The sequence below is a fragment of the Phallusia mammillata genome, chromosome 2 (assembly GCF_965637545.1).
Source record: "Phallusia mammillata chromosome 2, kaPhaMamm4.hap1.1, whole genome shotgun sequence".
Lineage (NCBI taxonomy): Eukaryota > Metazoa > Chordata > Ascidiacea > Phlebobranchia > Ascidiidae > Phallusia > Phallusia mammillata.
Genome location: NC_137253.1, coordinates 20,313,534 through 20,336,264, shown reverse-complemented (window position 1 = coordinate 20,336,264; position 22,731 = coordinate 20,313,534). Strand labels below are relative to the sequence as shown.

Sequence of the window (22,731 nt, the reverse complement as noted above, 5' to 3'; positions counted from 1 at the left end):
TCGCAAGAGAAACCGTTTTTGTTGCCCGATGCGTTGCAAAGGCAGCGCGGACGACCCGACTTGTGTGATTCATGTACTTTGGCGGGGTTCACGCTGAACCTTGCTGGCAGTTGTCATCCGCCCTTGTGCTGAGATTTTGCACGCTGTGATATGGGAGCTCAGGAAGCCATAAGCCATAGTTTGTCCGCGCGTGCTCCCTCGAACCGTTTAAGCAGTCGGCCTGCTCTTCGCTGTGCAAAAGACATCCGGTCGTGAACCCTGCCCGCGCTCATATGGCCGCTCACTGGCGTGGGAACCATGTCGCTCTGTCGTAGCTTTCGCGTGCAAATTACTTGCGATTCTGCGCCCTCTCCCCAAAATTGCGTGCATTTGTGTAATGATTACCCGACTAAAAGTGACTGTGGAGTTATTGTTGTGGCACTTTGGTCTGATATCGATAATCTTGTGACACTACACGTCAGCTGTGGCTCGTCAGGAACATTTCCCGTCCCGTTGCCCGCTTCACATCTGCGCCCGTATCGACTTCACCGGTTCGAATTGTTTCCGCCTAATTGCGACAAAGTTTCGGGGCGTGTCCCCCGTTTGCCAAATCCACTGTATACCATGTTGCGCCCGCTGTTACATTAAACAATCGAAAAGCACGTGTTTGCAAGTGCCGGCGTATCGTGTGTGTGTTTGTGCGTGCCAGGGAGAGTGGACCTACCATCCCTGGCTTTGTTTTCCGTGCTGCTGACCCAGTGTGTGGCGCCCCTTTTAAATACAGTTTGACTGTACAACCTCCACCACAGCTCAGGTGCACGAATGTTTTATTTCGCTGACGTTTGCCTTTGGGCGGATGCCGTTGGTTTACGGCGCAGGCAAGAATCCTGGCATTCATAAAAGCCTTTTTTATTTATTTCGCGCTTTTGTACGAGGACGTTGCTCAAGTTGTTCGTTACTATTCGTTTCCATTATTATTACATCTATTCTTATTATAATTTTATTACTATTCCTATTATATTATTCTTTGGCGACTTGCTTCGTGGTTTGCGTCACAATAAATAGAAGTCGGCCGTTCAGCATTGCTTCCTATATTTTTCGATGTACAAAACTCAGCATAGTATGTATGTATTTTTATTGCATCCAGTAAAAAGCAGAAAAGCGTTCAACCAGCTTTGCACAGCCAGGCCAAGATAAGCCGTCATCCCGCCACCATTAGGCACGACGTGCAAAAGGCGCCTCGTGTTGTGTGTGTGCGTAACGCGTACGCTTGAGCTTAAAGGTTTAACACATTCACACACTCCAGCTCAGCGCGCGCTTGTTTCCTGAATAGACAAACAATCACCAACCGGCCGTTACGCGCCGCCGAGATAAAATATAGTAAACAACATGGAAGAGGCAGCGAAGAGACCGGCTTATATTTCGCAAACGATGTTATTGTAACTTCAATGATTGCGTAATTTGTTAAACTACGGCGAGAATGCTACCAAATTGACGATAAAAACATACACACCTGCACACAGAGTCGATTAAACACTACTTAAACCGCCTTTAAGTTTTCGTACACTGTGTTCGTGAACCAAGAATAAAAAATGTTTTATTAAAGAACTAAGTCCCAGCCGCGGACTGCTTCTTTGCATTGCGCTCACGGATTCAGTCAACCGTGTTGACCTTCTTCGTTTCCGTCCAAAGCGGTAGAAGCGCGTGCGAAAGAAAATTGGCAGAACTCCGCACAACATACCCTATCCAAAGGAGAAGGGCGGTTGCGCTCAAAGCACTTCAGGCGCAGCATACGAAAGCGTCTGGTTCTGCTTCATCTCCCACAAGTCAAGGCTGTTGTATTTTCCTCATTCAGCCCAAGCAGGGAGCGGCGTACGATAACAAGGTTGACGTCAGAGCCGATTTTGGAAACCTCTCAACGTCGTCCAAGTTGCCTTTTTCCGCAGCTCAGCAAGCTTCAGCGGGCTTAGAGCTGGAGCTCGACAAAACCGCGGCGGGATTATGTGCACTGATCCGTTGCTGACGGCAGCTCGGCTTTCAGTGGCCGCCGAGTTTAAATAACAAATAGCAAAAGCCAGTGGGGCATGTCCTCGTCGTTTCGGCTGACACAAAACGAGTCAAAGGCCAGTGCAGCATGCGGGGCCTTTCGCATTGACCGTGCAAGGTTCCCGGAAGATCACAGACAATTAAATAAATCGAATCGTAGGTACAAAGAACCGTTTAGCGAACTTTCCACTGGGGTAGGGGTAAGATTCCCGGCAAAATTTGGCCACAGGAAGTTTCAATTACGTAATTCTGTCGTTTGGTAATAAAATTCCCGCATATCACGTGACAGCGCCCACGCATCAGAACGTGGGTGTGATTCATTTCGAAGTCACATGGCTGCGGTGACCCACGATAAGGTCTCGACGAAGTTTGCCGCTGACTGTGTACATACTTTGCACAACGCAACAGAAAGTTCACATGACCAAAACACTAAAAACTGTCCTGAGGCTAAAAATAGATGTGGAGATGTCTTAATCACGTTTATCCATGGTGAAACTTCCGACACAAACACAATCCGGCCATAAAAAACACTACTTTGGAAAAAATATTTGAGCAGTTTCTGGTGAAGGTCGTAAAAGGTTAAATTGGCCGGTCGTTAATTTCTAAAACTTGACGTGCATTTTGGCATGTTGTAATGTTTTGTGTGCTTTAATCAGGACAAAATGAGCCACACAGAATTTTCACCGTTAGTTTAATAATTAATGAACATGTGCATGTTATTTGACCCGCCAGTTTATATGCAAATATCACAAAATGGATGGAGCCTCGAGTAAGACGTATTGTAACAAGGTTAAGTCGCGCCAACTTATGAACATTTTTTTGCAGTGTGACAGCATATTTGATTATAAGGTCAAACTGGTGTGTCCGCACGGCGGGGTTTCGTACCATCAACATGTTTTTACATTGATATTTGTATTGATGATTCCGATTTAGGCACTCACATTTTTCCCGGAATGCTTGGTTATTGTGGTATGAGACTGAACTAATGCTCCTACAAAATGCAGTTAAACCACAAGGTTCTTTGCAATATAGATGTTTTGGACTGGGAAACATGCGTTTTAAACTTTGTGGTTCAAGATACATAATTACACCTGAAAATAGCACACCACTGAATGCGACGACAAAACGTCGTTCATACATTTCGCATTCGCTTTTCTGCGTGTGATTTGAAGAAAAAAGGGAATTTCGCAACAAATCTGCCGCTAATTAATCTCATGCAAAAGTTTAACTCTATAACGCTGAAAAATAAAAAAATTGGCTACACTAGGCTTTCTATCTTCTGCGCAGTTTGCATTAAATTGCCGGAAGAGAGTTACAAAAACCGAAGCATGTAATGTTGGCTGAATTTTTTTTTCATAAATAGAGTTATTGGACTAAACGACATGGAACGCGTGTCAATGTGTATGTCGTACGACCGTCACTTCGATTTATCTAGTCATGATGTGGTAGCAATAGGAACACTGCAAAACCTGGGCCTAGCCGGACCCTGAACTTATAACATCACAACGCAAAAAAATAAGAGTGATTGACATAATCTGCAACTTGGACGTATGGTGAACAATATATCGAATTAACCTCGGTTGTGTTGCGATTTTCTCCTCCAATTTAATGAAAGATTGCGGAGCAGCGGCTGATGTATGCAAAACAGCGATATCTGCGACATGTTCGCAAGTCTTGTTGCCCGCTAACTCTGTCCGGTGACAAACATTACAAACACAAAATACGGATGATCGAGGGCAAGCGTTAAACAACTTAATATTAATTACCCAGTAGCAGGTACATTAAAATTCAATTCAATTTTAGAAACTAATTTAGCGGTAAAAATTCCAGTTATAGGTAGCAAAATAGTCACGCACGATAGATTATTTAACTTACTTTTGGGGCATTCTTTCTAGCTTATGTGACCGCCAAGCTATATACCTTTTAATGACCTCGCCTTTTTTGGATTTTAAATTGAATTGACATGGAACATACCTTTCAAATTAAATTTAAGTGGAATTTAATGATGTGTGGCAGATTTGTAAGATTCACCAAATTACCAAAGCATTTCGAAACCCTTCATTACAACACCGGCCTTCATACTTGTTTTTTACAGAAATAATTAGCTGAAGAAATACTCAGGGCATGTTTTGAACGTTTCCTTAGGTCCTATGAAGCACTTTTTGCACCACAGCCGTACATTTACATAGAGCAGCCTGACAAAACACAGCCCGCAAGAAGAATTAAAACAATCTCTGAGCACCTGGGGCGATACCCGGGTCAGCTTTCACCATATGCGAGGCCAATTTTTTTCAACCGGATAGGGGCCTAATGCTCGCGCAAACTCTGCAGAATTAGACGGATTTGGTGAACGTCATTGGTGGTAATGGTCACGTGAGACGTAAGTGCTCGATTAGGAAGCGGTCTGACCTCGAGCCCCGCGATTTAAACGATTCAACCTACTGTAATGACAGTCTCATGGTGTATAAGATATCAGACACTTTAAATGACGTCAGCATTAGCGATGCACTCGTGTCGTCCGGTTTTGTAACCTTGTATAGTGGAATACAAAACCATTTTTTCTTGTGTAAATTTTATTATTTGATTCAGACTTACAAATGTATAATCAATTTGTTTCGGCAATCAAAACAACCTAATAGGATCCGCCGCAGCTTCAAAGGCGTAACAACAGCAGGTTACATGTATAACGTCGACTCGCGAATGAAGCCTGCATCTACCACGCAACAATCTCTTCGTCGTATACATTATTAATAGTCACAGGCGAGAAAAACAGGAAGCAGTCGCAGCTTCATCAGGAACGCGTCGTAGCCCCGTCCCGCGTTAAACATGCGCTGCAATGACTCGGTACAACGTGTCGCACTTAAAGCAACACACAGGCTTTCACTGTTTATAGCCGGCTTGACAACTTTCCAAATTCATGTACGACCTTTGAGGTGTGCTCACGTAAATCTGGTCAAATTTGCGCCTTGTACAAATTTCTACACTACACTGTCAAGACGTCGTTTTGTCGATAGAAGAATTAGGATGGATTTGTAAGAGTGTTTGCGCGCAGTGTACGTTTTGTTACAAACGATTCGGCTATCGCTGTTCATTAAAAAGTCCTTCTTGCAAGGCCTTTAAACAGTCTTCGTAAAGTCATGTGTATGAAAATTGACCTTTAAAAGTAAACGAGGCAATGGCCACCTTCTTTGGAATACTTGTTGACTGTGTCAAATATCGACCCTAGAATATGAATCAGCTGCATAGTGCCTTGTATGTGACACATGGCCGCGCCTGACTTATTTGGGAGTATAAATAAGCGTTCCGCGGATCACAGTGATTCCTTACAAGGTTTAAGAAATAGGGAGAGATAAGGTTTGTGGTCGGTCGATGTGAATTACACCATTGAACTATTAGTGAGTAATCGTCCAAAACTGGTGGGCGACCATCGGCTTTACTAATTTAAACCACTGTTTTTGTTACTTACTTTGACTCTTGCCTTATCAACGTTTGTAATTTATCAACTTAATTACCAACACAGCGTAAGTGGGCGTTGTAAAATAGCGAACGGAAAATGTTTAGATTATCTAAACTTGGGTAATCCTATTTGCCTTGCTGTGGCTTACAAAAGCGGATAGTCATGCTGTTACTCAGGCGCTTGATTACTGTGGTGTTAAAGAGTCGAGGATCGTGCACTCGGTAAATAAACAGAACCTGTTTATTGCAGGCGATCAGGATGATAAAATTCTGCGCTCTAAAAAAACGAACAAACCGAGCAAACCAGGCAAACGAACTGGTTCACCATAAAACTTGTCGCGACGAAAACTATTGACACAGTCGTATTTTTCCATTTGAGTTTCTGAACTAACGCTGCACTCCCGTTGGGCAGGGATGACAAACTTGGAATTAGCAACTAACCAAGTTTACAGAAATACATTTGGGCGAATAGTATTTACCCCTGGTTTACGGACCATTTGGCTAGAGAGATTTGCCGTTTCGGCCAGTTTAGCTTATTGGAACATTGGATGTTTTCTCCATGCCCCGAGGCGGTATTAAAAAAGTGCGAAAACAGAAGCCTGTCAGAGTTGCGGTAAAGGATCTGCAACTGGGCGCTAAATCGAGGTGCAGGCCACGCGATAAACACGACCGATTGTCGATCGCTGTTGATAAGTGAACAAGCTTCAACGCGATCAATCTTCCGCTTGTCATTCCCACATGTTAACCACTCGGACATTTACGCCACCTACACGTACAGTCACACACGGCACATAACCTTTTACCAGAGTCACGTAAACGTGAACGTGATAGTCGTTATGTTTTGGTTGATGATACCAAGTAGGTCACTATTGTTTGTAGTTGTGAAACGTGATTACTTTATGCCGCAGCTGACGTAACTGAGCCATATCTACATCTATGTAAAAATCTTCGGCATGCGATAGAAAATCGAAGGAAGTTACATCTGTTGCATAAAAAACTTCCTCTTGTGAAAGTGAACTGCAAAGGATGCGCACCGATTAAAAGGCGCATTACATTTTCAACGTGATTTTACATTTAATTTTTGTGCTCTTACATGCGTTCTATATGCTTAAGCTTAAAGAGCTGTAAGACGTTTAATATAACCATCCACTTGGGTGTAAACTGTAAATGGCATTTTACTGCATGTTCAGCGGTTGGAAAGATGTCTATCAAAAGTGCACAAGAAGGGAGGGGGGTGTTTGACGGTCATTTACTTCCCATTATTCCTCGCGACAAAGGGGCGTTTGATAAAACTTCCATTACCTTATTTTTAGTCAGATTCGACCGGCGTCGCACAGTGATAAGCTCGCTACTTACATAACAATGGCATGCTGCGCGGATGCCCCGAAATATCCAAAGTTCACGTTTAGACATCGCACCACAGCACGCTGCCAAAGTGGAGATTTCCCGGAAACTTAGTGCACGCTGATGAGCATCCCGAGCAGATGTTATTTTCACGTACAGCGTGGCTCTCGCATCTTAATCCCGAGTTTTGGGACGCGCTAATAGTGCACGACTACCGATTGCGATCGCTTTGCGCCGACGGGCACAATGCAGACGCGGTTGTTTGTTGGTAGAGATCGGCGCGATTCAGAAAGGTTTGCAGCAGAGTTCGGACGATGTTCGATTGAATCGCGCGGTGATTTGCGCCCACAGAGATAAAACCGTCAATTTGATTTTGCGCGAGGCTCGTTACCCTGAGTTGGGGGAAAGTCGCTTCTGGCGTGAAATTAACTGACCCGATTTGATCGCTGGTGTTCTGCCTGCCCCCTGATGACAGATAACCCGTTGTACGCCAGGGGACGTGTTTATGCCGAGGGACAAATGCGAATAAACCTGCATCCACTGTCGCTGCATGAATAAGTCATAAGCGCAGCAATTGGGTGTTTTTTCCGCTGTCGTTGGTGCCCAGAGATGAGTCGGCAGTAAACAATCCTGCTGACCTATCTCACATTTCTGACCACAACAACGCACATTGCGGTCAGCGTATATCGGTTGAAGGCCCATCACAGCGATTCATAAATCACCGTGTCAGCATCGCGTTTACAATTGCGCTAGTCACATAAGTGTTGTTTTCAGCAGCCTACTTCAGTTCATACGGGTTTACTGTAGGGTTATGAACGATTTAAGCCGTGAAACTGGATCCGCGCTGCACATTCGACAGGCCTATCCGCTCTGTCTTATTGCGCCAAGAGATGACGGACAATTTATTATACCGTCTCGAATTATGACATACAGCGGCGATAGTGAAATATGGTCTTGTCCTCAGCAAAAAATAAACCCAGGCGAATGTTGTGACCTTGCTACAAACGACAAGGTCAAACAAGCGCGTATAGCTGAACACTGTAGGGTTTTTCGGCAGCGCCGCACACATGTTTTGAACGTTCATAATGTGACAGGCCTAGTGTTTTATTAGACAGAAAAAACTGTACGAAAAAGGCCTGTGGCTGTGCAATCAAGAGGCCCTATCCGTAATCTTATTTCCATATTTAATTTGTGGGCGCGCCGCGGTCGGCCAACGAGGAACCGGCAAAGTAGACCGGACGGTGATTGCGCGTCGTCAACAAACCATGAAGAGTCGAAAAAACGAGGCACGCGATTTTTTTGCGTGCCTTTATTCGCTTCCCAGCTGTCCAAGCCTATTGCATCAATCGGATAGAGCTCGGGTCGCGTTCGATATGAATTAATGTGAAGGTTGTTACGCAACGACTGTTTACGACTTTACGTAACAGCGAGCTGTTTTAGACATTCGAAATTTCGAATACACCTTGATTGGACAATTCAATTAACCCATTTAAATGAACACCATCTAATGGTTTTGGGTTGTTTAAGCACGACCAACAACATAGCCTTCGTGCTGTATTTCACTTTCACCTTTTTCTCATTTAATTTCCTTTCTTTGCTTGCCATATGTCGATAGGAACAGTGGTATTGAACCACTATAACATGTAATGCCACAGGCTATGTATGTTGCGTGTGAAAAATCTCACACAAGTAGGCGACCTGTATTGCATCACAGATCACACGTACTGTGATTCACAACCGATGCATTAAAATGTTACGACCGTAAACTGAGAAAAATTTAAAATAAATATGTTTTGTTTATTGAAAGAAAATTCGGTTAAAAATCAAAATTGAAAAGGACAAAACGAACGGACCTGAATGTAACGTTCGATTTTTTGACAAACTATTGCTTTGTTTTACGCCAGCGCTCGACCCATGTGAGACTTCTCTATGATAGCTGAATCGCGCGAATCATCTTCCAACTAGATAGTATCTTGTGCCGCAAACGCTTCTTGCAAGAGGCTGAATGAAGAGAAATGCTCCTAACCTTATTGAGCATGCATTCTCCCACCAATGACCTCGCCGAAAAAACAAGGCAGTCGCAAGACAGTCACCTCGTTTATTCCTGGTATTTCCCGGTATAATCGACACGCAAAAATAGCCTCAGTTTGCTTCAATTGGCAGCGAACACACACTCGGAGGGGGAGGGGATTTGTCACGTTGTGCAACGAGTTACACCACCACCGACCGGACGTTGGTGGCTTAAAAGCGATTCAGCATTTCATGAACGACCGCTCCTTTTCAAGACGACTCGCCCAACCCTGCGCGTTATCGGTCAGATAACACATGATCGATGCCGCGTGTTCACAACAGCCCAAGTCAGCATTACCGAGTAGCGGAATGGGTTTCCAAGTATCCTCCTTTACTATTTTGATGATGACGGCGTGCAGGGTCATAGGTCATGAATCGCCCGACAAGACGCGACATCACGTGCGCTTCGACGTAAGTGCTCGTTTCTCCGCGGTCAAAAACCCTCGACAGTTTTACATCATCATGCTTTGCTTCCTGACAAAAACAAGGCGTGTGGTGAAATGCCTAAAGTGTTAAACACAAGGGACGGAAACACGACAGAAATGTCGGGCTCTGTAAGACATAGCAACGGTCGTGTTGTCGCTACGTGCCAGTGCGGAAAATTAGCGCATCACTGCAAACTAGACGCGACATATCCGTCTGCCGACAATTGATATTTTGCTCCAATTGCCTCAACAGTCAAAAAACAAGCTAGGTAGATTGGCTCAGCGGTCGTGTGCGATACAGGCAAGCTCCCACAAGCACTCGAGTGTTCGAGCAAAGCGGCTTTGTTGATAAGTCATCGCACTGACCTACGACCGCGCGCCAGGTTTGCAAAATACAACACTTGGCTCAAATTTCGGAGCGGCTTGACTGTTTTCCGCAAACTCAGTGGCGGTGGAGGCTGGACGTTACAACGCAGAATCAATGCGATGCGAGTGCGCCTGAGTTTGTAAAGATCGTGATATGTCTGTTCTATGTCAAATTCAAGGAAAACGTTTGTATAATGTGGTGGGACTTTCCAGATGCACGAACATTTGCCGCACGCTTGGTGTAACAAACCACGTTATGTTAAGACATTTGGTCTAAAGCCATTCTTTGCTTGACCTTTTCTTGTCGAGATAACAGCTTATAACGCCATGTTTAGTTCCTAATATTCTGCAATAATGACAAGGCGACCTTACACGGCATTTCAATCAAACAAACGAACTTGGGATGTTACATTTATACTCATATCACGGCATTTGTGGCAAGTGCCGCAAACTTATGGTCATAATTGTTCAGTGTGAAGAGATTTAAGGTCTTGGCCAGTTCGATTAGCAGACATTTCGTCATAATTTCAGAGGCCATATCATGACATATTAGGATACGTCACGTAGGCCGCAGATCAATAAATAAACAAATAGCTAGCGCTTGCGGCTTGAAAATGCCCTATTATAAATGAGCTTAACCACCAGTGCGTGTAATTTTGCTCCCAAACCATATAACGCCCACGTAATAACATTGGCTGTTCACGGACAAAGACTCCAATTGTGAAAATACGGCGTAGAACGGAAAGAATTGATTTCGCCCATGCAGACAATAGGTCACATCCACATTTTTGTCATGAGACTGCAATTAGATTTAGGTTGTAATTTACTCGATGTGGGTCATGTGTAATGCCGTTTTGGTAATAGGAATCTTTCGGGTCTCACCGCTGACTGGTTAAATGAAATGTGACTATTTGCAGTGCGGTTCAAGTCACATGAGTTGCACCTTCAGTTCGTCTTATGATAAAGCACCCAAACCGCATCAGCTACATTTGCGTTCGGGAGAATTTCGCGTTAAGCCGTGCAAAACTTAATTTTCGGTGGCGTAATGCTACTGATACAGATTGCGCCACTGCTTGGTCGTGTCGAGGAAAACAAGCACGACGGAAAAAAGCAAAAAGACACAGCTTCCAAACCGGTGTTGACGGGACCGAAATAAAGCAGCTTACCTTGCTTTTTCCATTGACTGACGACGGAGCTGTGACGTCACGCAGGATGTTGCGGCACTGTTCCGCATGACTGGTGCCGTGCAATTCAAAAAGGCAGTCCATCGCCACTTCCAACGCGAGTGCGTCTATAAACGGGGCACCTACACACAAGCAACCAATGTTGGCAAAACAGATGCCGGGCCAAAATCGTTTGGGCCGAATTGAAGGTGCACACAGAACGAGACTAAAAAAGCCCACACTCAAAATACCATGCAAACGTATTACAAGGCTCGATATTTTACTACACCGATTCCTAGAATCTAGTCTGATAATAAATATACACGGATTTTCTGAGTAGCTTTAAAGTTTAAAAAATATTTTTGACCCGTACACATTGAGGAGTTTCATGACTCACACGATATCAGTATTACATGGCCACCAAGATGCGAATTTGATTCGACTGTTTGAAGCCTAGAAAAAACTGTAAGGGTTCGCAAACATTTCGGCATTTTACTTGTCCTAAAACCCACCCATCAAACATGCAATAGTACGGACTAAAAATGGTGCCTTACCTTCTCTAACGCCGCACTGGAGCGCCACCTTGTGCACAAGCAGAGACGCGTGTAGGCGGACAGATTCGTCTTCGTCAATTAACATTGCCAGCAGAACCCGCCATGCCGTAAACACCAGTGATTCTGCGAAACAAAAGGTCTTAAGTTACGTAATTCGAGAGTGGTTCAACCGCAAAAGCGAGTTGAGACACACAAGACGAGTCACGATTCGGACAAAATAACGCAACAGATATTTACATGAATAACTTTGCACACATAACGCGGTAATACAAGTTTAGTGCAACCAAGTGTTGTTATGGCTAAAACAACAAGCGACAGCACTATGAAGAAAGTTTTAGTGACTATAAGCTGGCCGACAATCGCAGAGAGCCTGCCTTGTTTGACACGGTTATTTGACGGATGCTCGTTTTGTTGACAAGTAAATAAATGAAAATGAATGTTATAAATGACCCAGCATGAAACAAAAGATCGTCGAACACGTCCATTAAGTAGGAATCTATGTTGACGGGAAGTACTGTATTTATAACAAAAGCTTTCTTAAGACATTCACTGAATTGATTGCGAATATGGGGTCAGTTTAATTTGGTTGGCGTGCTGCTGAGTGAAACACAAACAAAACGCGACAGTAAAATGTTTCGAATTGCGTCGCAAGATCCGTGTCGCTAAAACTAAATGAGGCGCAGATCCCGGTCATGTGATGGAACGAAAACCGTTCCAGGCTCGAGAAGGTTGGCTCGCAGCCAAAAACCTTTGCTCTTCGTGATCTCACAAACGCCTGAACGCAACCACACGACGTAGAAAATTTCCGAGGAAAGATCGTTCGGATTAACTTCTTGAACCATGATGTACACGAACATGGAACCGAACTTTCACAAGCGCCAATATTTCTTGGCACAAATCATGGTAGGTTTTCACAGAAAAAACCAAAGCTGTACAAGCCTGGGTAGTTAACAAGATCCGCAAATTGCAGTGTTTTTGGTTTTAAAGCCAAAGCATGTCACACGAACAATAGCATCAAATTTGGTCACAACAAGTTTTAAACGGCAAGAACTAAAGGCATATCCTCGAAAATGAGAGCTTTCTGTCACGAGTGTCAAAGCTATTGGCGTGAACAAATGAGCATACGATCAGCATCGCATAATCCGTATTTTTTAATGATATTAACAATAGTGCAATTTCAAACCCTCAACCAAACAGTCACCCGATCATCGTTAGTCGGGGTGTCAGAACACTCAGTGATTTTGTATTCCAGGAATTTGGCTCTTATTGTGATGAATTTGGCAGGCAGTGGCGCACAAAGGAGGCGTCGTATCCGCGGTTTCCTGGCGATCTTGCCGGGGCCAATAAACAAGACGGGAGTGGAGGTTGGCATGCCGACGGAGGCATATGCTCAGTAAAACTGATCGGGATGTCAGTCGCATGCCATCACCGCTTTGGTCTGACTGCACTACAAAGACGCTGCTCATCAGGCTGGGAGTGTGGACGGTGCAATAACAGTGCGGGTGTGTGTCAGAATCCATGTATTACACCAGGACGGGTTAACGCCAGACGAATGTTTTATGAAACCCGCCTTTCTAATCCAGCTCAGCTGAAGATGTACGAGGACGACCATCTTCAGGTTATGCGGTAAGCTTAACAACAGGCGCAACAACGAATGGCAATCAAATGTAGTTTTGTAAGAAAGAATGAGTAGCGTTTTATACTGAAACCTTTTAGTTTGTGGAAAATACTTCAATTTTGTTTCGTTCAATGCCACTACACGTGTATGTAATTGACTGGATGATTTAAGGTTAGATTACACACTCTTTTTATTATCGACATAAAATCATCGTTAACCGTCTACAACTGGAACATTGTGGCCTTTACCAAGAATATAATCCCAGAACAAACAAGATTAGCAGTTTAAAACACGAGATGAAGGGGAAAAATGATACACGCCCAAAACGTTGAATTACGTGACGTCTTCTAGATAGATGGCGGAGTTTGAAAAATTGACGAAAAAATTGAGGTGGAACGTTTGTCGACACACAAAGCCACAATTAATGTGCAAAGAGCACGTTATTCAGTTAAATCACCTGCCACGGTTGTGTGGTGAGATAGCTGGTGGTGGCAGAGTTCGGCTACGGTGGCGGAACTGATGAATGTCGGCTTTCCTGATTCACAGAACAGCGCACGGCGAGCGATTGTTTATTAACGGGATTACACACGTCCTAGACCCGGAACGTAAACATAAACACGAGAGCCAGAAAACCTGGTGAAAGACCGGGGCGCACGAATTCGGCGCGAACTTTCTAGAAAAAGTCGCTCTTGTTCGAGAAAAAGGCAAGTTGAAATCGATATTACGCGATACCGAGTCTCCCTAAAGCAAATGTCAAGCTTGAAAATCCCGGTAACAGGACCAAAATATTTTGCACGAAACGACGCGGCGCGAATTTAAACAGAAAAAAAAAACGAAAGTGAACTGTAACGTCGTCAGACAATGGCGGGAATCCATTCATCATTTTGTTTGCCAAGCTCACGGCAAGCTTGAAAATTAAAAGATAAATTGACGTCCAATTGATCGTGGCTCAGTGGTGGAGCTATTTTGAGCCACTTTTTGCTCGACACCCGGCGTGAAATCAATCAACAAACATACCGATTGATTGAAAAATATGTCAGATACCAGTTGTGGATTTTAACTGGTTTCCTAAACGAGCTTTATAGCCAAGGCGTGACTTTCTTGGAAATCGTTTTACACAGAAGTAAAAAGCTCAGGATATAAAAGCAGGTTTAACATAACACACGGGTAAACACAATACATTTCGCTACTTGTGTTTAAAGCCAATGGTTTGTTTGACAATTCATCTTTAAGGCACACGTGTCGAGAAATAACATCACTAGAGGGGATTTGGTTGAGGGTTGGCAGATCGAGTGGATGCAGCTGACAAGCTGTAATCCCTCGCAGCGAAATCGCAAATCACGATGACCACGGAATCGCCATAAGTCGATCGTTGTCGACCACTTAGCTCAATCGATGCCTCCACTGCTCACGTGTGTATATCCACTGTACGATCACGTTGCCGCTTTGGACAAGAGGCTATGGAGCACTTTAACACAATAGATGATCTACGTGGCTCAATGCACGCATGATATGTGGTCGGAAGTATGTATGAACACAAGGGTCGATCACGTCACACCGAACATTCGCACGCATACACTCTGGATTTACGCATTATTGTATGAAGTGTCATATTGCCGGTTCAATGCATTAAATTACCGAACATTTTTTACTACGTGTGACATCATGCATTCTTGTGATATTCATTCCAATTGGTAACAACATAACAGATAACTGTGGCCTTCAAGTGGATCTGTCTTAGTGACAAATCTTTGAACTCATAAGGTTTCGTGACCCCAAAGAGGGATTAAATAGAAAGAAACTCGTTTCGCTTCACCAGCGAACCACAGGTTTCGGATTAAAGCTCGTTTTGCGCTTCCTTTACATTGGCCCCAAATTTAGGCGAACAACAAGAAGAGCTTCATTGCCTCTGGCGCCGCTGGAGCAAGGCCACATTGTTCTATCGTGGCTTAATCTTTTCGCGTGTGCGACCAGGCGCTACTAAAACTGCTGTTTGTTGTTGATTTTGGGTTTTCGTCGAAACTCAGTCGAAGTTTAAAGCAAAAACACAGCAAAACTTTTTCACCAGATTTGTCTAGAAAAAACGTTTCTTCACTTACATACGAAATTTTAATATCGGGACATAAAGCGTGCTTACAAAGCTACAATAAAAAACGTAAGGTCGGTTTGCGCTGTGTCACTGCATTTACGATAAACCGTTAACCTTACCAAAGGTTACCTAGTGCATTTGGAGTAAGCTTCATGTTATTAAATTTTATACAAAACACGTACGTGTTGCGGGTATTCATTTTGAGGTACTTTTCAGCACCAGAAATTGCGCCATGTGTTGCGGCTTCGTAATATAGAGCATCAATGCAATAAAGTCGACAATCGTGGGCGCGTAACATTTAAAGGGCATCGATCACTCGGATCCGCGATACACCACATGAGCCGTAAACAGATCGTGACGCAGCTCGGTTTGCAATCTAGCCTCCAGCGCCCATTGTTTGCTGGAATTGCTGCCCTTCGCGCCCGCAAACTTACGCAGTGTTCGGGAGATGGCCAAGTTGAATAAGTCGTCCCTTTGGAAGCTGTCCCAAGGCTTTCAAATCGACCTTTTTTTCGCAACAGTAACACATAAAGCTGTATAAGGAGAACACCTGGGCAGTGGTAAAACTGTGACGTATAGAGACAAAAGGGCTATCGATTTGCCACTTGAGGTCGTACAAAGGACAGGGAGGAAACACAACACGCGAGTGCGGTAAATGCGATACCTGGTGGTGGATTGCTTCAAGGTGTGCTTCTACTCACCTGCTGGCTGTTTGACGAGTAGCTGAAACGCGACCACAGCCAGGCTTTCAGCGAAGGCCCGTCGAACTTCCGTGCAATCCTCCACCCCGGGAGCAAAGAGTGCTAATGATAATTGCAGCCAACGGTGTTGTGCGTCCGTAATGTGATGCGAGTTCTGCTGAAAACATGCATGTTGGCGTGTTAGTTATCGACAAATTTGTCAGATCCTGTCACGTTGACGCTGCGATTCGTTTGCTATGGTTGGGACTACATCGATCCGTTTCGCTCGTTTTACAACTGAAGCAAACCAACTGACAAATTAAGCGCGAAAAGCAGGGGTGGTTTATGACGGACCTAGTATCTATGTTAAATGTATGTAAAAGTTTTGCTTGCACATATTGCAATATGTCTATTTCATTCGCTATGAAACAATATCAACACTGCAACACAGAAAAATACCGTTATCGTAGGTGTCAGTGTATGGTGCTTAACAGCGTCAAACATATACATCTAGCAGTGGAAATTAACAGCGTTAAACATATACCTCACACAAAACCTCTAGCAGTCCAACCCTTATCTAATTCGGTAACCGTGAAACAACGCTTAAAAAACGCGTGGAAAATGTTACATACATCAGACAAATTACCGATAACACCCATGCCATTTTAAATGGGCGGGAATTTACATAAAGTAAAAGCGTGAAATTCGGTTACGGATTGAATTCCAATGATCTCAATTTGCATAATGGGTAATGGTTTGAAGGAAAAATATGTCGTACGTACAATAGTGGCAAGGGCTCGTCCAACCAAGTCTGCAAGACAAATGACAATCGCTTTGAGAAGAGAGCTGTATGACGACAGTTGCTCCGCGTGGTGGAGCCCTCGGCGGATTATCATCTCATAATTTGGCGCGCTTGTTAGGTCTGGAAAAATTCCATACACCTGGTTGGTAAAGAAACAGAGAATTATTAAACAGGGAAAATCCGAGCGAAAGTCGAATGCAAATTTGTAAAGGTATTAATTATTAAAACGGATTGAGGTGACTCGAAAATCGAAATCGCGCACTGGGGGAATAAATCCAAACTGACAATGAGGACAGAACATATTTTTGGCAGGGGGAATAACATTCGACAGGCATAAATTTTGGTTGAATTTGATATCACAAAGCGACATAGAATTTCGATTGATATTTCTTTTGTTTGTTTATTTTTTACATGTATTAAATTTGTCAAATTTATAAATCATCTATTGAATTGGCTAACTCCACTCGATCACATCAGCTTTGACCAACCCCTTCTACACTGACGAAAACAAAATCGGCACTTACTAATCTCAAAACACGTTCGTCTTTTTCCTGCTCAACAAGCGTTGCCATGATATTGAAAAGCGGTTCACGGTCCTTTGAGGCTAAAAGCATACAAGAGGTAAACAAAGTTGCCAGTTAACACAAGACAGATAGCAGATAAACAAGAATCGCGGTCATACCTATCATGTAACCCTGTTGGAACTTATTTTCGAACGTTGTGAGAGCTGATACTCGTATATCGACACGATCACATGACAACACGTCACCAATACTGCTGGTTGTAGACACTTGCCTGTGATATATCACAACATTTAGTCAACGTAATGCTGGCGTATTGTTCTGCTAGAATAGTGTGAGCGGCTTTTATGTAGTGATCTATTTATCCATTTAACAAGTATGTTGGTCAATTGTTAATGAGGAAACATTTTTTTCTGTCGATGCTTTTTCTTTGCCACTTAAAAGCGTGTCGTTAGTATAACAAACTTTGAGAACAACTTACACTCTACTTAAGATCATATTTTCCTGATAAATCCACTTTTAACCAGATATTAATCGTTTCAAAGTTTAAAAATGAAAATTTGCACAAAACTCGGCTTAAAGCACCAACCATAAATACAAGCAGACAAGGAACTTCCCAAAAGCCGCGTCAAGAAAACTCTGTCCAGGTGTGCATCTCCCATTTGCTGCCGAAACATCGATCATCGCATCCTTGTGCAAACTCATCAGCAATGACGTCACACGTTTGTCGTCATTTTCTGTGAGCCAGAAATACACATGTCATCGACACACCCTAGTCCGGGCGGATCTGTCCTTATTGGGTAGTGAATATGTTGTTGAACACGTGCGTGACACGCTTGAGTAAACACTGCAGTGATTATTGGGTGAGGTTGAGTGATATGCTTAGCTTTAAGTGTTCGCTGCCTTGGTCTGAGGCTTAGGTGGTGGTCTTCGTTAACAAATGCGAGTGGTCGTTTGTAACAACGCACGTTAAGATGAGAAATAAATACAGCTGTATATTTGCCTCTATTTTTATGCCTGTTTTGGTTTTTGGCTTTTATGTAACGGGTTACATTTCACAAACAACATACCAATGACTTTGTTTTCGTCGTCACTTATCACTTGTATTAGCAGGTCCAGATACAAAGCTCGGCTCATCGGACAACGGTTGCACCTATAATGCATTTTGCACATTATTATTGCGACATAAACTAAATGCAACATGCATTAATTTACTTAGGACATTTACCACAACCTAGTAATAAATACAAGAATTATAATGTAATTGAATAAAAAGCAGTATCTCCCCACGGAAAATCCCGGTTAACTGCCTTCCAATTAAGAAGTTATTATTGCAACACTAAAACTAGGACGTGCAATGATCGATAGTTACATAAAGGAGTTGGAACGAAAACGTTGTAGCGTGCAGTGTTCGACATGAAAGGAAAACCGCGAGCTCGCTGAGTTACACCACTCTCCCTTCACAACATCAAAACACATCCACAACTCGCCCAACTGGAAACGCTGAGAATAACTCCCAAAGCCAAACTATACACGAAACGCCCTCAACAACATCTACACTAAGGCTAGTGTTTATGTCACTTTTACGCCGCACCCAGAGGTCAAGACGATAGGGGGTAGCGGGCTTTAATTGACCTTTTTTCTGCGGATTTAGGGATAAATCGTGATCGAACGTCGTGATGCCATTTACCTTGAACCAATCCAGTAATTGGAGGAGAGATAGGAAAGAATGATAGTGACGTCATCAGGCGAGTTAAGTTTCGACGAATTCTTGCACGATGCCAAAGCGCACTTGGCCTGGAGTCGCATCAGCTGCAAGAACAAATGACATGTCAACTGCTTGGCAAGTATTAGGGAGCTTGATTGAACGAAGCACCAATTGGTTTCCAGAAGTACGTTCATTTCAAAAATATCCCATAAAACGTTGAAAAGGGTGATCCTGATAACTCTGGTCTATCTAGCTTATACATTGATCGTTTATCGGCGTTGGATTTAAAATCATTTCGAGTGACTACTGAACAAATCTTAAAAAACTTTATCGCCCACTAGCGACCAAGCATAAACTGTTTAATCTACAAGGTGAAATATAGCGTAGGGCTGTACACAAAGGATACACAAACAACCCCAGGTTTCATGTAAATGAGATCAACAAATTATTTTAACTAAACGATAGCTTTCATTCACCTACGAAACAAAAGTTTCACAGTCTCAGACATTTACAAATGAAATGATTATTGATTGCTGATGAGTTGTATGGCCAATAGAAGATAACGTGAAAATAAAAATGTGTTCTGTAGATAGTTGCCTAAAGGCCAAGAAAACGACAACAAATTTCCAAGAAAAAAAGTCATCTTTAAGTTTATTATGGTTTTTGAGAATCTGAACAAGTCATTTAGTTATATCTGCCTGAAGATTCTATATCAGTTTTTGAGCATCGACTTTTAACGAACGTTAAGCATCTTCCGAGTACGCGCGAAACCTCAAAAACCGCACTGTAATCAAATTGCGGCCGGCCAAATCAAATCATGACCAGATTTTATCAAGTTTGCCCATTAAACCGTAAGTTAAGGAGCCACAAATCGCTTCGGAGGCAGCACGCTCTATCTAATGTCTGTCACGTTTTCTGCACAGAGGAAAGGCTCACCGCTAACAAACAACCATGGAAATGGTTTTGTGACGAGCCATGTTTCGTGGAAACGCACAAGGAGTGAATTGTAGACGTGAGTTCCGAGTTTGGAACGACGCACGAAATAGCTGTTGCGGCCATTGCTCGTATCTTCAGTATCGGACTTTCCAAACATCTAAAACATAAGGTTTTGTAATTTGAGGATTGAGTTGAAAACGGATAAGGATAATGGATTGTGGATCAAAATGTTTTACTTTTGATAAAGACTTATGCCATATCGTGCAACGATTACGATTATAATCGTATTCAAGTCAGTCTAAATGTCTGAAGCACACGTTTCAAATTTAATAATTTAAATGCTTCCCTCCTTTTTTGGAAAATAAGTTTTAAATGACAAACCAGGAAAAGACTTGGATCCTATAATAATGTAGACATAAAAGTTACTTAATCCACCAACTAGGCTTTAATGTCAAATTTATCCTGTGAACTTTGGCGGACTGGTCTACGTTAAGGCCCGTATAGAATGTACGCATCAAATCACTACACACCCCCTGTGCGCATGCGCATTAGCGTAAATAAAGTGAAATTATACGACCAAGTATGTCACTGCGACAATGCGAATCCAAATCTACAGTGAAGTATATGTCACTTAAACTCGACCTAAAAAGTCCATTCGTCTTAGTCCACCCAACTCCGAATCAATATTCACATTATAAGAAGGATACCTTTTTAAATAAGGCACAAATTTGTTTAAACAAGATGTGGATGAATCGTTGCTGGATGGAGATGGATAAAGTCGGGATAAGAGAAGTAGAATTGGGTAGGTTCGTGAGTGCTTTTCGATTTTTTGAACAGCTAAAGAATCTGCAAGTCAGTTTTTTGTAAAAAGTATTTAAAAGGTTTTTTGACCTTCATTAACACACAATAAAATTTAAAAAAGTTATGTGTTTTAAATGAAAAAAAAATCTTACACGTTTCAACAAAATCACACCGACATCTAATTGCAATATACTGACTGTAGTAGAAGAATCAACTATTTTTAATTCGTAATTTACATGAAACGCCAACTATGGTTTTGTCATCAGTGTCTTGCTTCAACTGATTTAAGAGAAATTCCCGAAGATTTGGCAAACGTGTAAAAAATTCGTGACTCGACATCCTGAAACCAAAAACAAATAAATGACGTTTGGTGGCGCAAAAAATAACGTAAAAACGTCATCGAGTTTGTGTAAACCTGACATCACCTATTTTTGGCAGAGTTTTCCAAGTCTTTTTCTCTTTTTACGCCAAATATTCGGGTGACGAGAGCGGAAAAGAGCAGGGTGGAGGAGTTGCGAACAGACCACGTTCTACAGGCGATACCTGAGCATTGGAAAGATTTAATTTATTTTGGATATACAGTACTGGGTCCAATACTTAAGGGGTCGGCAATATTTTTTTGCATTGCGGACCGCTTCAAAATTGAAATTTTATCGCGAACCGGCCAACAAAAACCAGCAAATCTTAGAAAATTATTTTTATTGCAGTTTTTATAAGTTATATAATTGGACTTGGCAACACGGCCGTATGCAAGTCGTTCTACAAAAAAAAATTCGAACATTTCACCTGAAAAAGTATGTCAAAAGTCTTCACGCACTTGGACACACATACATTACTTTTAAGATGTATTACTTACATACATAGAAATTTTTGTGGAACCACAAGCGTTTTTTTTCGGTGACGTACATACCTTTTATAGCAACTATTACGCAATGTGACAGAAAAGGTTGAACTTCCTCCCCCAAAGAAGCGTCACGTATTAGACCACGAATAACATTAAGAGCGTGAACCTGAAATAAACAAACAAAATGACCTCAGAGGATCATCTGTGTTCTGCATCAGTGTTCGCTAGTATTATTTTAAAACTAAAAGTCCCCAATTTGAGCCACTTGTAAAAACATTCGCACAGCATTGTTAGGCTCACCAACTCCTGAAGCAAAGGTGTGACCATTCTCGAACAACTAAGGCCGTTTTAAACTTTTTTCGTAGTTACACCGTGTGTTACGAGATTTTGATGTATATGTAGATATGCAGATTAAATACGGCAACTCTCCTGACGGAGTTGTCGAATACCGGCACCAGATAATCACTTTTTTTATATTTACCTTGGAAACAACGTCGAAACTGGTGCTACTTTTCTCATCATCTTCTAGAATTGCCAGTAATGACGACATCGCGTGACGTAAGCAAGCACGTGATTTACTGTTCTTCTCGCTACCAAGTAGGGCCTAAGAATGTATAACAAGCTTTTAGGTTCGCACTTTACGTAAACGTTTTGAAAAATACTGTTCAGATTTTGACTTACTTGCGCCAAAAACGGCAAACCGGCACTTCTGCGCGTGGAACATAAAGCTTTTGATTTGACAGGGTCGCAAATGTTATCCACAATCTCGTTGGCCCATTTTTCCACATAACTACTCATTTCATGATTTTCATTCCTGCATAAAAGTAATTGTCAGAAAAAAAAACAGGTAAGAAGATTCGCCTGTTACAATTTATCAGTCAGTTTTTTCAATTCGATGTTTGGTGTTAGTTGTTTAGATACCCGGGGATGAAAACTATGCGTGGGTAGCCATTACCGCAACGTTATGTTTATGTTTGACTTTTACCTCCACAGAATAGGGCAGTAAGCTTTAAATGCAGAATAGGCGATTTCAAAAGCTCCCCGGTGGCGAGCATTCATCAGCTGGCGCCGAAGATGTAATCCTATGTCTAAAAGCTGGAAAATCAAAAGAAATATACTCATTTCAATTTGAGCATGAACGACAAAAAAGACGGTATGCAACAAAAGAGACAATATACGAAGGAAATTGTGAATTGTTTTTTCTGTTATTTACAGTAGAAAAAACGACAAGCAGGCTATAAATTGAAAGTACTGCCAACCTCGTTTTTCAATGCGGTGGTATGTCATTTATGTACTTAAGAGTTGAGTATTTTTTTACTTGGTTGAGCG

The 22,731-nt window shown here is 42.5% G+C and overlaps 1 protein-coding gene across 3 annotated transcripts in view; it reads right to left on the bottom strand.

Annotated features, from left to right (window-relative positions):
* The window catches only part of LOC145212649 (tRNA (32-2'-O)-methyltransferase regulator THADA-like), a 52,459-nt gene that overhangs the window by 24,053 nt on the left and 5,675 nt on the right, over nt 1-22,731 (bottom strand). The window contains exons 21-38 of one of the 3 annotated variants that reach the window (XM_080080851.1): nt 22,388-22,497; nt 22,084-22,216; nt 21,884-22,006; nt 21,469-21,568; nt 20,984-21,101; nt 20,795-20,898; nt 20,465-20,603; nt 19,758-19,914; nt 18,804-18,925; nt 18,184-18,266; nt 17,703-17,850; nt 17,275-17,387; nt 17,117-17,196; nt 16,573-16,731; nt 15,812-15,968; nt 11,404-11,526; nt 10,853-10,992; nt 8,602-9,369 (exon numbers count right to left, since the gene is read on the bottom strand). In XM_080080851.1, coding sequence (XP_079936977.1) covers nt 9,190-9,369; nt 10,853-10,992; nt 11,404-11,526; nt 15,812-15,968; nt 16,573-16,731; nt 17,117-17,196; nt 17,275-17,387; nt 17,703-17,850; nt 18,184-18,266; nt 18,804-18,925; nt 19,758-19,914; nt 20,465-20,603; nt 20,795-20,898; nt 20,984-21,101; nt 21,469-21,568; nt 21,884-22,006; nt 22,084-22,216; nt 22,388-22,497 — 2,289 coding nt within the window. In that variant the 3' untranslated portion in view covers nt 8,602-9,189. Of the gene's footprint in view, nt 1-8,601; nt 9,370-10,852; nt 10,993-11,403; nt 11,527-15,811; nt 15,969-16,572; nt 16,732-17,116; nt 17,197-17,274; nt 17,388-17,702; nt 17,851-18,183; nt 18,267-18,803; nt 18,926-19,757; nt 19,915-20,464; nt 20,604-20,794; nt 20,899-20,983; nt 21,102-21,468; nt 21,569-21,883; nt 22,007-22,083; nt 22,217-22,387; nt 22,498-22,731 lie in introns of those variants that run through there. The other 2 variants (XM_080080852.1, XM_080080853.1) reach the window with 2 other exon arrangements.